General features: G+C 38.8%; 1 protein-coding gene across 1 annotated transcript in view; it reads left to right on the plus strand.

Annotated features, from left to right (window-relative positions):
- The window catches only part of DNAH6 (dynein axonemal heavy chain 6), a gene marked incomplete at its 5' end in the record, with an annotated part of 188976 nt that overhangs the window by 162960 nt on the left and 12254 nt on the right, over positions 1 to 13762 (plus strand). Inside the window, 3 exons of the mRNA XM_083353480.1 lie at positions 3865 to 3984; positions 8124 to 8245; positions 12343 to 12472. Coding sequence (XP_083209606.1) covers positions 3865 to 3984; positions 8124 to 8245; positions 12343 to 12472 — 372 coding nt within the window. The remainder of the gene's footprint in view (positions 1 to 3864; positions 3985 to 8123; positions 8246 to 12342; positions 12473 to 13762) is intronic.

Here is a 13762-nt window from a genome sequence, read left to right on the forward strand (position 1 = left end):
ATCATCACACTTGTTAAATGAATGCCATGATTAAGCAAACGCAGCAGTTGCTAAGTGAACCAATGTTCACAACAGATTTTTTTTTAAAAAAAAAACACTGGTTTCTGTCAAAAAAAGATCATAAATTGCAATCATGAAACCATGGGATGCTGCAAACTGCCATAAAAGCAGGCCGGTTACCAAGCACCCGAATATGTTCACGTGACCATGGGAGGGTCCCAGGCCTTGGAACTTCATAAATAGCCTGTCATAATATTAAACAAAAGGGATGCGGTGGCTCAGTGGGTTAAGATGCTGAGCTTGTCGATCAGAAGGTCGGCAGTTTGGCGGATCAAATCCCGAGTGCTGTGTAACAGAGTGAGTGCCTGTTACTCATCCCAGCTTCTGCCAACCTAGCAGTTTGAAAGCACATAAAAATGCAAGTAGAAAAATAAGCACCACTACGGTGGGAAGGTAACAGCGTTCCGTGCGCCTTTGGCGTCTAGTCATGACGGCCACATGACCATGGAGACGTCCTCGGACAAACGCTGGCTCTTCGGCTTTGAAATGGAGATGAGCACCGGCCCCTAGAGTCGGAAACGACTAGCACGCATGTGCGGGGGAACCTTTACCTTTACCTTTAATATTAAACAGTTACTAAGTGACCAACTGTCAGTCAAGGTCTACCTATGCTTGGCTTTAAAGAAATCAGGGCCCTTACCTTTCTTCCACGATTTATTTATTTATTCCATTTTGTTTTTGTTTTGCTCGCAACATTACAGACCATCAGAGAAGATAGAAGGAGAACTTATTATTAAACATTAGTCTTCCTTCAACAGTTATGGCCTGCTGGCCTGCCAAAGGCAAATCATCTTTTCTCTGCTGCTATTGTATTTGCCAGCCCTGATTTAACTGAGACAGACCCGCCTTCCTCCCATGTACTAAATATACCCAGCAGATAAAACGAGTGCTTAAAAATAAGAGGAAGCCCCTTTTAAAGTATAAGTAGGCTCCATTTGTTTACCCTGTAACACAGAAATCTCCATGGATCTGTTTTAAATGATCTGAAGAGGCTAAGTGTCTGAAAAGGCCATGCTTTTTGCTCCTCTCTGAGAATATTTATCATATAGCCCTTCATCTGAGCAAAACAGCACAGTTGGGAACCAAAGACGTGGATATGATTGGGGTAAACTGTAGGAGTGACACAGAAATATGATTTTCATTCTCCTTTAGTTCTTTTGCTCTATTTTGTAAAACACGGTCTTTTCTTGCTTTACATTTTGTACTGTTTGTATTCTGATATGGCCTAATGAATAATCAAAAAATTATTATTCATATATTATTACGGTTCGTCATACCATCAATCAGATGTTCAGATTGGATTTGGAATTTTTATCCATCTATGGAGTCCTTCCCAAAAATTATAATGAATACATTATTATTTTAATCAATAAATCATTATTGTATAAAAATATGATGTTCGCCTTGATTTGTGGACAAATAAATTAGCAATAGAATCTTACTATAATTTCAGTCTCAAGAGTTTTCTGTTTCCTGGCTGTTTCAATACATTTATTACCCAGAGCTCTATCTACTGGCACGCTCAGCTTCACTATTGCTAATATGCAACAGGGCCAGCAATATACTTAACGCTGCAGTTCAGTGAAAACTGCAAAGTAGGTACAACTTTATATATTTATAAAGATATTACAGTTGCCATAAAGCTCTAAAAAGTTGAGTATTGTTTCAACTAAAAGCTTTTAAAAGCAAAATTTCAAAATCTGATGTGAAACTTGAAAGCTACAATATGCACTATCTATTATATTTATCATTTTGGCTATGTGTTGTTTCTATTTAAATGATAGAATAATCCTAGCCAGTGTTTTAGTAACCCAAATTTGTAGGCCAAAGCTTGCCACAGTTACGGAAAAAAAATAGTCACAAAGTTTTATAAGATACACATTTTTCCTACCAATGCCTCACTGAGTGAAGGGTACTTCCCTGCTGCCTTGAAACAGGCGGTGGTAAGGCCCCTCCTCAAGAAACCGGCACTGGACCCAGCTGTTTTAAACAACTTCCGTCCTGTCTCCAACCTTCGCTTCCTTGCGAAGGTCGTTGAGAGCGTGGTGGCACGACAGCTCCCTTTGAACCTGGAGGAAGCTGAATATCTAGATCTGTACCAATCGGGTTTCAGACCAGGGCACAGCACGGAGACGGCATTGGTCGCGCTGGTGAATGATCTCTGGCGGGCCCGAGATAGAGGTTATTCTTCTGTCCTGGTCCTATTAGATCTATCAGCGGCTTTTGATACCATCGACCATGGTATCTTACTGCGTCGTCTTGAGGGGCTGGGAGTGGGAGGCACCGTTCTGCGTTGGTTCTCCTCCTACCTCTCGGACCGTTCGCAGACGGTGTTGGCAGGAGGGCAGAGGTCAAGCCCTAGGCCTCTTAATTGTGGAGTGCCTCAGGGTTCGGTGCTCTCGCCCCTCCTGTTCAACATCTATATGAAGCCGCTGGGAGAGATCATCCGTAGCTTCGGGGTGAAATATCATCAATATGCTGATGATACCCAGCTATTCATCTCCACCCCGAACCAACCCAGTGATGCCCTTGATGTGATGTCCCGTTGTCTGGAAGTGGTACAGATTTGGATGGGAGAAAACAGGCTTCGACTCAACCCGGCCAAGACTGAGTGGCTGTACATACCGTCATCTCGTTTAGTCCAAGAGGTTCCATCTCTGACTATAGGAGGAGAGATGTTACCTCCCATTGATAAAGCACGCAATCTGGGCGTCCTCCTAGATTCACGACTCAGTTTTGAAGATCACATTGGAACCGTGGCTAGGGGGGCATTTGCACAGATTCGTCTTATATACCAATTGCGCCCCTTTTTGGACCGAGATGCCCTACGTACAGTCACCCACGCACTCGTTACCTCCCGTATTGATTACTGTAATGCTCTCTACATGGGGCTGCCCTTGAAGACCACCCGGAGGCTTCAGCTGGTGCAGAATGCAGCTGCACGGGTTGTGATGGGAGCTCCCCGATACTCCCATATTACACCCCTCCGGCGTGAGCTGCATTGGCTACCAGTTGCCCTCCGGGTGAGATTTAAGGTGCTGGTACTTACCTTTAAAGCCCTACATGGCTTAGGTCCGGGATACTTGCAGGACCATCTGCTGCCGGGAATAAATTCCCATCGTCCAGTACGCTCACACAGAGAAGGCCTCCTCAGGGTACCGTCAGCTAGGCAATGTCGGCTGGCGACCCCCAGGGGGAGGGCCTTCTCTGTGGGAGCACCAACCCTATGGAATCAGCTCCCCCCTGATCTTCGGATAGCCCAAAACCTCCAATCCTTTCGCCGCGGCCTCAAAACACACCTGTTCCACCAAGCTGACCTAGACTGACAGGCATTTTAATTAATTTATATTTAGTATTTTTAATTCATTTTTAAATTCTCTAATTTTTTATTGCACTGATGTTCTCAATTTCATTTTATCTTGATTTATGTACTTATTATATGTTTTATTGTTAGCCGCCCTGAGTCCTTCGGGAGATAGGGCAGGATATAAATCCCATCAATAATAATAATAATAATAATAAATAGCACATTATTTAATTATACAAATATTAATCAGCCTGCAAATATATATATCCAACTTTGCATATTTGCCAATTATTAACAATAATCTTTTATTATTACACATAATTTGCTTGATAGTCTAGCATTTTGCACACTTCTACTAATGTCGTTGGAGGAAATTTAGATGCATGATAACACCTTTTAAAAGTCACCAATAATTATTCAGAGAAAATAGAGCTAAAAATGTGTTACATGAAGCATAATGAACGATGAGATAATTTGTAAACCAAATAATGTTGCAGGGGAGATTACGTATGGAGGACGAGTTACAGATGCTTGGGATCAAAGGTGTCTTCGCACAATCCTAAAGAGGTTTTTTTCTCCTGAAACTTTAGAAGAGGAATATAAATATTCTGAATCAGGTAAATACATTTTGAGTTGCAGATATCTGACATCAGTGAAAGCTTGTATTAAACTAATTTCAATTGCTCAATGATTCAATTGTGTGTGAGAAGAATAAAAATAATTACTGGTGTTACATTCTTGATTGTAAACATAATGATTTTTATGTGCAATAATACACAATTTGAGGTACGTTGGCCTCCTGTCACCAGAGCACCCTCAAAAGGACTCACTAAAAAATTTTAAGCTATAATTTTCAATGTCAGTAAAGGAAAAATAAATACCGTATATAGGTAGTTGATTACTTTAAAAAAATGGACATAATCTTATTAAAAACAGGTATACCTAATTTCATTTTAAATTAATACAATTTCATGTATTCAGTGGTATATTTCAGATTCTCATGATTTAATCAGTTCCCTAAGAGACTGCAATGTATTCTTATTCACCCACAACTGCTTATGTGCCACCTATCCTTTTGTTCATCCATTTAGTCCTCCTGGTGTTTCTATATTATAAGGAACTGGACATATGTTAGAATATTCTCTCTCAATTTCTCAGAATCTGATTGTTATAGGTATCAGCAGGGCTTTTTTTCTCATAGAACGCTCAGAACGGAGTTCCAGCACCTTTTTCGGATGGAAACTTGTAGGGTAGGCAAGGCAGATTGTATGACATGTGTGAGTTCCGGCACCTTTTTCTTTTACAAAAAAAGCACTGGGTATCAGTATGTGGCTATTTTTTGGAGATTATTCCCAGTCAAAAAAGTCAACATCTTCAGATCATCCAGCTGCCATTTTTAAACTTTTCCCTGAATTCAGAAGAGCTAAACTATAAAGTTAAATGAAGAGAAGTATCTTAGAAATTCGGTGGTTGAGTTTCTATACGTTAAAATATAGAAGATCTTGCCCTTGTGGTGCAGTATTTCCTTCTGTTCCTTTCAAGGTCAGCTGCAATCGCTCCTTTTGCTAGTGAGCTAAATAGAGCACATCGTCACAGCACAATGGTTTATTAGCTCTGCGTATGGCAAATGCATCGCCAGCATCCTTATTCCCAGACTTTTGAGTGCAAATGAGTGATGTCTTCTAGATGAGGATGTGATGTTACTTTACTCAACTCCTTTCATACCTCCCGATTCCAACTGTGTTTGACTTTAGTTTTCTTTTTTTTTTTTGATGCAATATGTCATTGGGTTCCAATTTTTTTCAAAATAAAAGCTTCCGGAAGAATTCTACCTGCATAGGTAAAAATTTGTTCCATGAGCTTATGTTTATTCCCTACTGCTCTTTTGCTGAGTTTATTTCTCAGTAGATCCAACTCAAAAAGTCTTCTTTAAAAATAAAAAATAAAATGGAATCTCTCGCATACTGTGGTTAGACATTTCTAAGCCCATATTGTATTTGGTGGGTGGGGGGGCACCATTATTAGCAAAATGTTTTATTCAGCTATTTTAAATTATAGTCGTCCATCAGTGGTTTCTTGGTAGGAGCTCAAGGCAACTTTTTTTCCCCTTCACTAATTTGCTTTTTCAGGAGCAGTACTTGTTTCCTAAGAAGCAAGTGGTTGATCAAAAGCATATACAGACATCAGGTGTCTTTATTGGTATATAGAGGAACATTTACATATAGGTACCATTACTTGAATAAAGCAAGTAGGTACTGATTAGTGCAATTAATGAATCCTACAAAATGGCTGTGTTATTCAAATTTACACTATTCAAGGTGATATTTCTATGGAAAACATGATGATTCATTCCAGCTGAACAGAAAGATTTTCAACATATTTTTTTCTATTTATACTAATTACAGCAAAGGACAAAAATAATATAACTTAAATGAATGGTTAGCAAAGTCATAGAGTAATTATGGAAAGCAGTATTAAAAAAAACAATTCTACCATAGATTCAGGCATTCCAACATGTCCTATTTTAATGTTGCTAACACCCTGTTTATGTTCAATTACATCAAATCTTTGGTCTAACATAATTACAAGCATCTTCTTTTTAAAACTTGTACTGTTTTCCTCTAACATGATCTTCTTTTCCTCCAATTTGTGCACATGAAAATTAACAGCATCTAACCCCGCCACCCCGCCACAACTGTATGCGCTTGCACCCGTGCTAGTCTTGCATTGACTAAATTTTGAGTCATATTAAGCACAACCTGGTATCAATTTATGATTCACACTGTGTCAAATATTGCATTATTTGAATTTGCACTGGTCATGATCTACCTGTATACAGAGTAGGGAATGATCACCAAGACAGACTCAGCAAAATGAGAAGTCCTTTGTGTCCATTTCATACATGACTAGCAGAATGAAGCGTCACAGAATCGTCAAGGCTCTTGAGATTGATAGAAATACAGATCAGTATTATTTCATTTTATTGAAGAAATCTCACGTGCCTGCTTTGAAAATCACTGGAAGAGTACAAGCATTTGATTTTACCGTATAATTTTTCAATTAGAGCTGCATGTTGAAGTTATTGATAGAAATGTTCCAGTCCAGTTCACTAGAAAGCCGGCTGCCTCTACACATTCTCACAATGACTACATATTTTACAAACCTTAGTAGGAGAATTGAGGTCTATTGGATTATCTAAACGTAAGGCGTAACGCAAATATAAAGCTCTGAAAACTCCTGTAAGGCTTGACCTACCCATTGTCTTTTAATCCCAATAGAGACATTCTGACTTTTAAAATAGTCAAATATAATCTAGTAATTGGAACCTTTAACATATGTTTGGCCATCTCCTTTGCTTGCAGTGAAGAAGAAAATGTGCAGCTCACCTTCCTACAAAGCCTGCATTCCCACCCTCTGTTTATTCTCAGTTGAGCATTCGGGCACATCTATCTCCTAACTTGCTCTCTCTGATCTAATCTCAGTTCATTTGGAAACAAACAGTTACATCTCATTACCAATATGAAGGTTAGGTTCTTAACGAGCCACCCTTGTGAATAGTTTCCTCGCAGTTTCAGTTGTACTCGTTGCAGGTTTTTATTATAGTTCATCCTCTGGTCTTGCCCTTCAGAGCATTTGCGTTGATTTCATCCTCCTACTCTTCCTTGCTAGCTGTTGAGCAAAACATGGTCTGTTTCTCCCTGGCATTAATGCTCCGCAAATTAAGAGTGTATTTTTTGTACAATAAAAGACTTTACTCCACGCTGTTAGTGTGGGTGATCAGGTAATTCACCTTTGCCTCCTGTCATCGGGGTGCAGGTATCTATGTGTATATCTATCTCAATCAGGAGTGTTTCAGGTACTAATTTGAGCCTGAGCTGCCCAAGCGTCCCCATCCTCATAAAACACCATCAGAGAAAATGTTAACACTATTGGTCTTAATTAACATCAATGCCAAGCATAGTTTGTACCCTGTCTGAATAGGTTCTGTGCTGCTCGCTCTCTCTTAATCCAAAAACTGGAGAAAATTCAGCCCTTGGTCCACTCTGCTTTTCTCTACATGCGTCCGCTGATTTTCTCTGAAAAAAACTAAAACTGCTGAAACCTGCTGAAACGATCTTGAGAACGTCCTCCACAGTGTTTAAAACAGTAATAACTTCCCAAGGGCTCCAGAGAGCTTGTGCCTTTCCCGGGGCCTAAATTCTGTTCTCCTATTTTTATTTTCCCAATTAGTTATCTACGGTGTTACCTGTTTTTAGCTTTTCTACTTCTAGCTACTTCATTTTTCTGCCACCCTAGAACTTTTAAAAATCCTTCTCCACTTTCGATCTATCTTTCTTTCTTTCTTTCTTTCTTTCTTTCTTTCTTTCTTTCTTTCTTTCTTTCTTTCTTTCTTTCTTTCTTTCTTTCTCTTTCTTTCTTTCTCTTTCTTTCTTTCTCTTTCTTTCTTTCTTTCTTTCTTTCTTTCTTTCTTTCTTTCTTTCTTAGAGGAAAATTATGAATTATAAAATTATAAAATGCTTAGACAATTTCTAAGATAGATGTTTGGGAAGTTATTTTTCACTATTTGAACTCCTGTAACTTTAGGGAGACCTAATCTGGCACATATCATCTAGAGTGGTAGAATGTTCTCTGAAAGCTAGCAGTATGATATTAATTATTAAAGTTGTATCTACATAAAATTGCATCTAATGGAATATATGAAATTCTTATTGTGTTTGTTTTTTTAAAACATTTCTATTTCTTTTCAATAAAACAGGAATATATTTTGCCCCTGTGGCTGACAGTTTGCAAAACTTTAAGGAGTATATTGAAAACCTTCCTTTGATTGATGACCCAGAAATATTTGGAATGCATGAAAACGCCAATTTAGCATTCCAGGTGTGAATATGCTAAAAATAAATGTTCAAAACTAATTTAAGATAATTGTGTTCTACAGCTCAGTGTAAAAGGACGACTTTACTCATGTATAGTCAGTTGCACAAAAATAACAAGCAGTATTAAGCATTCAGTGCAGAATTCCTAAAATGTGACCATCCCTGAAATATTACTAAGATAATTCTCAGTCATGTAAAGGGTTTTCTTTTCAGTTATTTTAAAACCTATTATAATGTATGCTATACATATTTCATTACCAATAATATTTATACCAATAATATTGCCATATCAATTTTAAATTTTGCTTAAGCAGAAGAATAACTTCAGACTTACACCGACAGTCTGCAGTATTCTTGTTAAATAAAATCACGCTCTCTAACATCTAAAGGAGTTTCTCTGAGGTTATTTTAAATCATTCATTGAAAAGCATCTTAATTATTCTCCATGGAATAACCAACATTCTAAACTCCACCATCTCCTAGTTCTCTCGGCATGGGGCAGGTCACTTTTACAGTTGGCAGAAACCCGAAGCAATCTGCAAACAGAAAAAATCCACTCTTGCAGCCTAAAATACAAAATCTTAGTTCAAGGGCAAGATTTCCCGGGGAGTATTTCAGGTATCTGTCATCTGTTATACAGCCTGGATGAATCCTTGTGTAATATGAATATAATAAATTATTAGGGTTGATTGCACAGTCAGACAGATGTTTAGACTGGATTTGACATTTGTATCCACTTATCAATAATACTATTAGGTACACAAAAATGTGAAATCTTTTCTGCCAGTTCTTTTGTTGGTGTTGGCCTTCATGTGCATGAAGTTCTTCCCAAGAACCTAGGATGTCATGTATCAGGAGCATGACCTTTTGAAATTGACAGATGAAAATTTTGTCAATGTATGGATTTTCTAAGTGCTCATTCTCAACTAATTTTTCAACTCTATGTTTCCATTGTTGGTAGGTACATGATAATTTTTACAGATATTCCAATGAATCAATTTGACAACTATTATGTCATTGTTTATAATCAGTTTGCGTGATATTTCTGCACCACTAGAGTATGTAATCTAATTTTCTTCCATTTCTTTACGTAATCTGCACTTTGAATCGTTTGATGATTTTTTCAGTTCTGAGTTTGAATGCGCTACTTTGAAAAGCTTGCTCTTGCACATCCAAAATCAAGCCCTGGTTTCATTTCTTTATATTCTGGCAGGTCATGGACAATTTTTATAAAAAAAAATTGAGAGGAAAGTGCATAAGGTAAAACCTGACAATGACTTACGGTTGGAACATTAAAAAAAGAAACTGAAGGTTTGATTTTGGGTGCACCATAGCAAGCTAGTTTAATTAATGCAGTCAAATGGGTGGGAACATAGAATTGAAAAAATAGTTGAGAATGAGCAGGTTAAAATATTGTAGGATTTCCAAAATAAACTGTGGCTGAAAAGAAGAAAATGTGGTTAGTTGATGTAGCAATATTAGGAGACAGTAGAATTGAAGACAAATAATTGGAGAAGATCACAAAGTATCGAGATCTTAAAATGAAAATTGGAAAATTATGGCTTAAACTAGCTGCGGTGGTCCCAATGATTATGGACACGCTGGGTGCCATACCAAAAAATCTTGGACAACACTTAGAAAATATGTATGTTGATAAATTTTCCATCTGTCAATGACAAAAGTCCACCTTGCTTGGATTCACTCCTATGCTACACTGATATATTACAATATCCTAGGTCAGGGGTCGGCAACCTAAAAAAGAAAAAGAGCCACTGGGAACCGGTTCCATCACAAATTAAAAAAAGAGGGAGCCGCGTGCGTGTGTCCATGCACGCGCATGCGCAAAAAGGTTTTTTGCGCATGCGTGGACGCACGCGGCTGCCATTTTTTTAAAAATGAGATGGAACCTGTTCCCGGTTGCCCGATGGCGACGGCCCGTCTGCAAAGCTGCCGCTTTCGGCAGCTTTGCAGACGGGCCGTGGCAGCTTCCGCAAAGAGCGGCGCCCCTGCCCATTCTGAGAGGTGCGCGCGCACCTCTCCGAACGACCGGAGGTGCGCACGTACCTCCGCGCGAATGGGCAGCGGTGCCGCTCTTTCAGGAAGCCCGCCGCGGCCCGTCTGTGAAGCTGCCGAAAGCGGCAGCTTAGCAGACGGGCCGCGGCAGCTTCCGCAAAGAGCGGCGCCCCTGCCCATTCTGAGAGGTGCGCGCGCACCTCTCCGAACGACCGGAGGTGCGCGCGTACCTCCGCGCGAATGGGCAGCGGTGCCGCTCTTTCAGGAAGCCCGCCGCGGCCCGTCTGTGAAGCTGCCGAAAGCGGCAGCTTAGCAGACGGGCCGCGGCAGCTTCCGCAAAGAGCGGTGCCCCTGCCCATTCCGAGAGGTGCGCGCGCACCACTGCCCGTTGGAAGAGGTGCGCGCGCACCGGGTGGCTGGGAGCCGCAAGAGACGGCTCAAAGAGCCGCATGCGGCTCCGGAGCCGCAGGTTGCCGACCTGTGTCCTAGGTGATGACGAGATTCTCAGTCATCCAGGTCATGGTTGTCCCAAAGATGGTTTTCAAAAGGCAAGTGGAGTTTCTTTATTTTTTCCTTGAAGGCATTTCACTTCTCATCTAAGAAGCTTCTTCAGTTCAGAACCTTTGGGACAACATTCTAGATCAGACATGTCAAACACAAGGCCTGGGGGCCAGATCCGGCCCGCGAAGTGGTTTCATGTGGCCCGCGAAGCCATCCTGGAAACAGTGAGGGAACGGCACCCACTGCCTTGGCCCTGGCCCAGAGACCCTCCTTCTGCCAGAGACCCTCAGATCTGTCTCACTCCTGCCCAGGCCCCCATAGGCACCCTTGATGCGAACGATGTAGAGCTGGCCATGCCCACCCAGTAGGCCGTACACACTCTAGCCACGCCCACCCAGTAGGCCACGCCCACTCAGACCATACCCACCCGGCCTCCTGAGGGCAACCGCAATGCTGATGCGGCCCTCAATGAAATTGAGTTTGACACCCCTGTTCTAGATTCTTGGGAAGAACTTGATGTGTATGCAGCCAACACCAGCTAATAAACTGGCAGCTATGATTTCACATTTTGTGTGTATAATAATGCCAATTTATTACATGCAACTTAAAAATAAGGAACAATGCAAAAGCCACAAAAATTGTACAAGACAAAAAACAGGAGCAAATAAGTAAACTCAGAGGGGCACAGAAAGGAAGAAAGAACTTGAGTTTTTCCTTAAAAACAAGATATATTATCTTACAGTAAATCATTTCATTTATCTATAATGTTTTCCAGTAAGGAAATGGAGTATTAGGCAGAAATAATATAGTAAAAACACAGACACTTGGTGATAAAGAGCTCATTTTGATGATGTTAGTTTGGGTGATGAAATGTCTGCAAGAAAACTACCAAGCTCAGAGAGCCTCATATCAAAATTTGTTCCTTCAAGACTGAGGAACTGGTTTTAAAAATGTTAATGATAGTTGATGGTATATCAGTCATAAACAAATGAAGGATATAATAAGCTTAAAGCTCAACATTTTGAAAAACATTTCACAAGATGTACATAGCATAAGAAATTATGGCTCTTCAGAATGAGCAAAAGGTTTAAAAAATTCTTTTGCTAGAAGGTAATTACATAAGACCATTAAATATGAATTTAACCTTCATCATTAAGGCTACTTTTGATGCTATATTCTAAAAAGGTATTGGATCATTAAGTTAATAACATGTAGATTGATTGTCTTTTCTTCAACTGAAAGCTTTAAAATTATTTACTTGACTGAGTTGCCAAGTAAGTTTTATTCAGGTTTAAATACTTCTGTTGATTAAAGAATCAAAATGAGAAAGCTAATATGAATGCATTTTATAAGCAGTTTCAAAGACCAAAGGAGAAAAATATATTGTGTGATGATTTTCACATAGAACTATTTTTTATGATTGAAATCTTCAGCTTTATAAAAAAAATTAGTGTGCTTTCATAGTTATGGTGAAATTAAACAAATAGGCAAATTTATGGAAAGAAATCTTTCAGTTTTAAGTGTCAGCCATTTTGAATATGGGCCTCTACAAAAATTACTATCTTTCATATTTTCTCTTTTTTACAGCGAAAGGAAACTAATACTCTGATTACTACAATACTTGATGTACAGCCACGAACAACAGCCCAGGGATCAGGAAAAAGCAATGATGAGATTGTTCATGAGCTTGCTAGTTCAATCCTTGCTAAAATTCCTGGTATGAGAATCACTGCTTACTTTTCATAATATCAGGAATTATCTTTTCTTATTCCCTTATGTACAAAGTATTCTGTTATCTCAGTTAAACAATCACTTTCCAGATATTCACACTGATATAAATTATCTATCTTTAAGAAGTAGTCTATTCTCTAACCATTCCCTAACCAGCATGGTGAGTAGGATTCAATACTTTTTGTTTATATTGTTTATATTGAACACAAGGATATTGACATCTGCTGGGGGTGGGGAGTAATATGACAGTGTGATCGGAAGCTCTCCTCTATAGACATCAGTGGAAGTGGAGAAAAGTTTAGAGGAGGGGGAAAAAGAATTGAAGAGAGACATGGTCTCTGAGGTAAAATATTTATTTGTTTGTATTATATACCGTAAGTAGAGATATTAGGGTCATCTTCAACAACAAACAAGCTTATACAGAAGGGGGTTTTTCAACTGAAACTAATATAACAAGAGATTCCTTTCAATAAATAAAAAAATATCTTAGTTCTTTGTATACATTGGCTGGGGAAATATATCAGTCTCCTAAACTATTATAACAGCAAAATCCATTTAAAAATATATATTCTCCAGTATACTGTATATTACAAGGTAATTGGAACATAATTTAAGATGAGTAACTTGGTAATTTGCTTATCTGCTGTCTAAGATCATGTTATTTTAGTAAAATCTGTGCTACTCAAGGTTCACAGAGAATTAATTTGTTTCTTTTGTTCTTCATGTTTAATATTGAGAAAATAAACGAAAACTAAAAAACATGACAATCATTTCAGGAAACATCTTGTAACTAAGAATAGGGATGTAGAATGAAAGTAATCTTCAGACTGTACCTTGTTTCTATAATCACGATATAGACATTGTGCTGGACTTTGCCATGGATTTTGCAGACTGCTTTGGGAAATGCACAAAATAAAATCTTCACCCTGAAAAATGCTTGTCAGGCCATTTGTGGTTTGTATGCTTCTGTTCTGCAGACTCTGAATACAGTTGCTATAAGGCAATAAGCAGTAATCAGCATAATGGTTTTATTTAATGCAGATTAAAACTAATTTAATTTTAGGTTCCTTTAAAAAACAACGTACGATATGATATTGCTATTGATAAGCCATTTTTGAGGGGATGATCGGTGGTCTTAATTGAGGCAAGTTATTCTTTTAAGTGCATATCTGCAAATATTCTTAATGAGCTGAATAATTATTTTGAAAAAACATAGTTAATTGATAAGACCTGTTAATGTCAGCCCTATTAAATAGTTGGCTGTCTATTCTGATTG

This window comes from Vipera ursinii (assembly GCF_947247035.1).
Source record: "Vipera ursinii genome assembly, chromosome: 2".
Classification (NCBI taxonomy): domain Eukaryota; kingdom Metazoa; phylum Chordata; class Lepidosauria; order Squamata; family Viperidae; genus Vipera; species Vipera ursinii.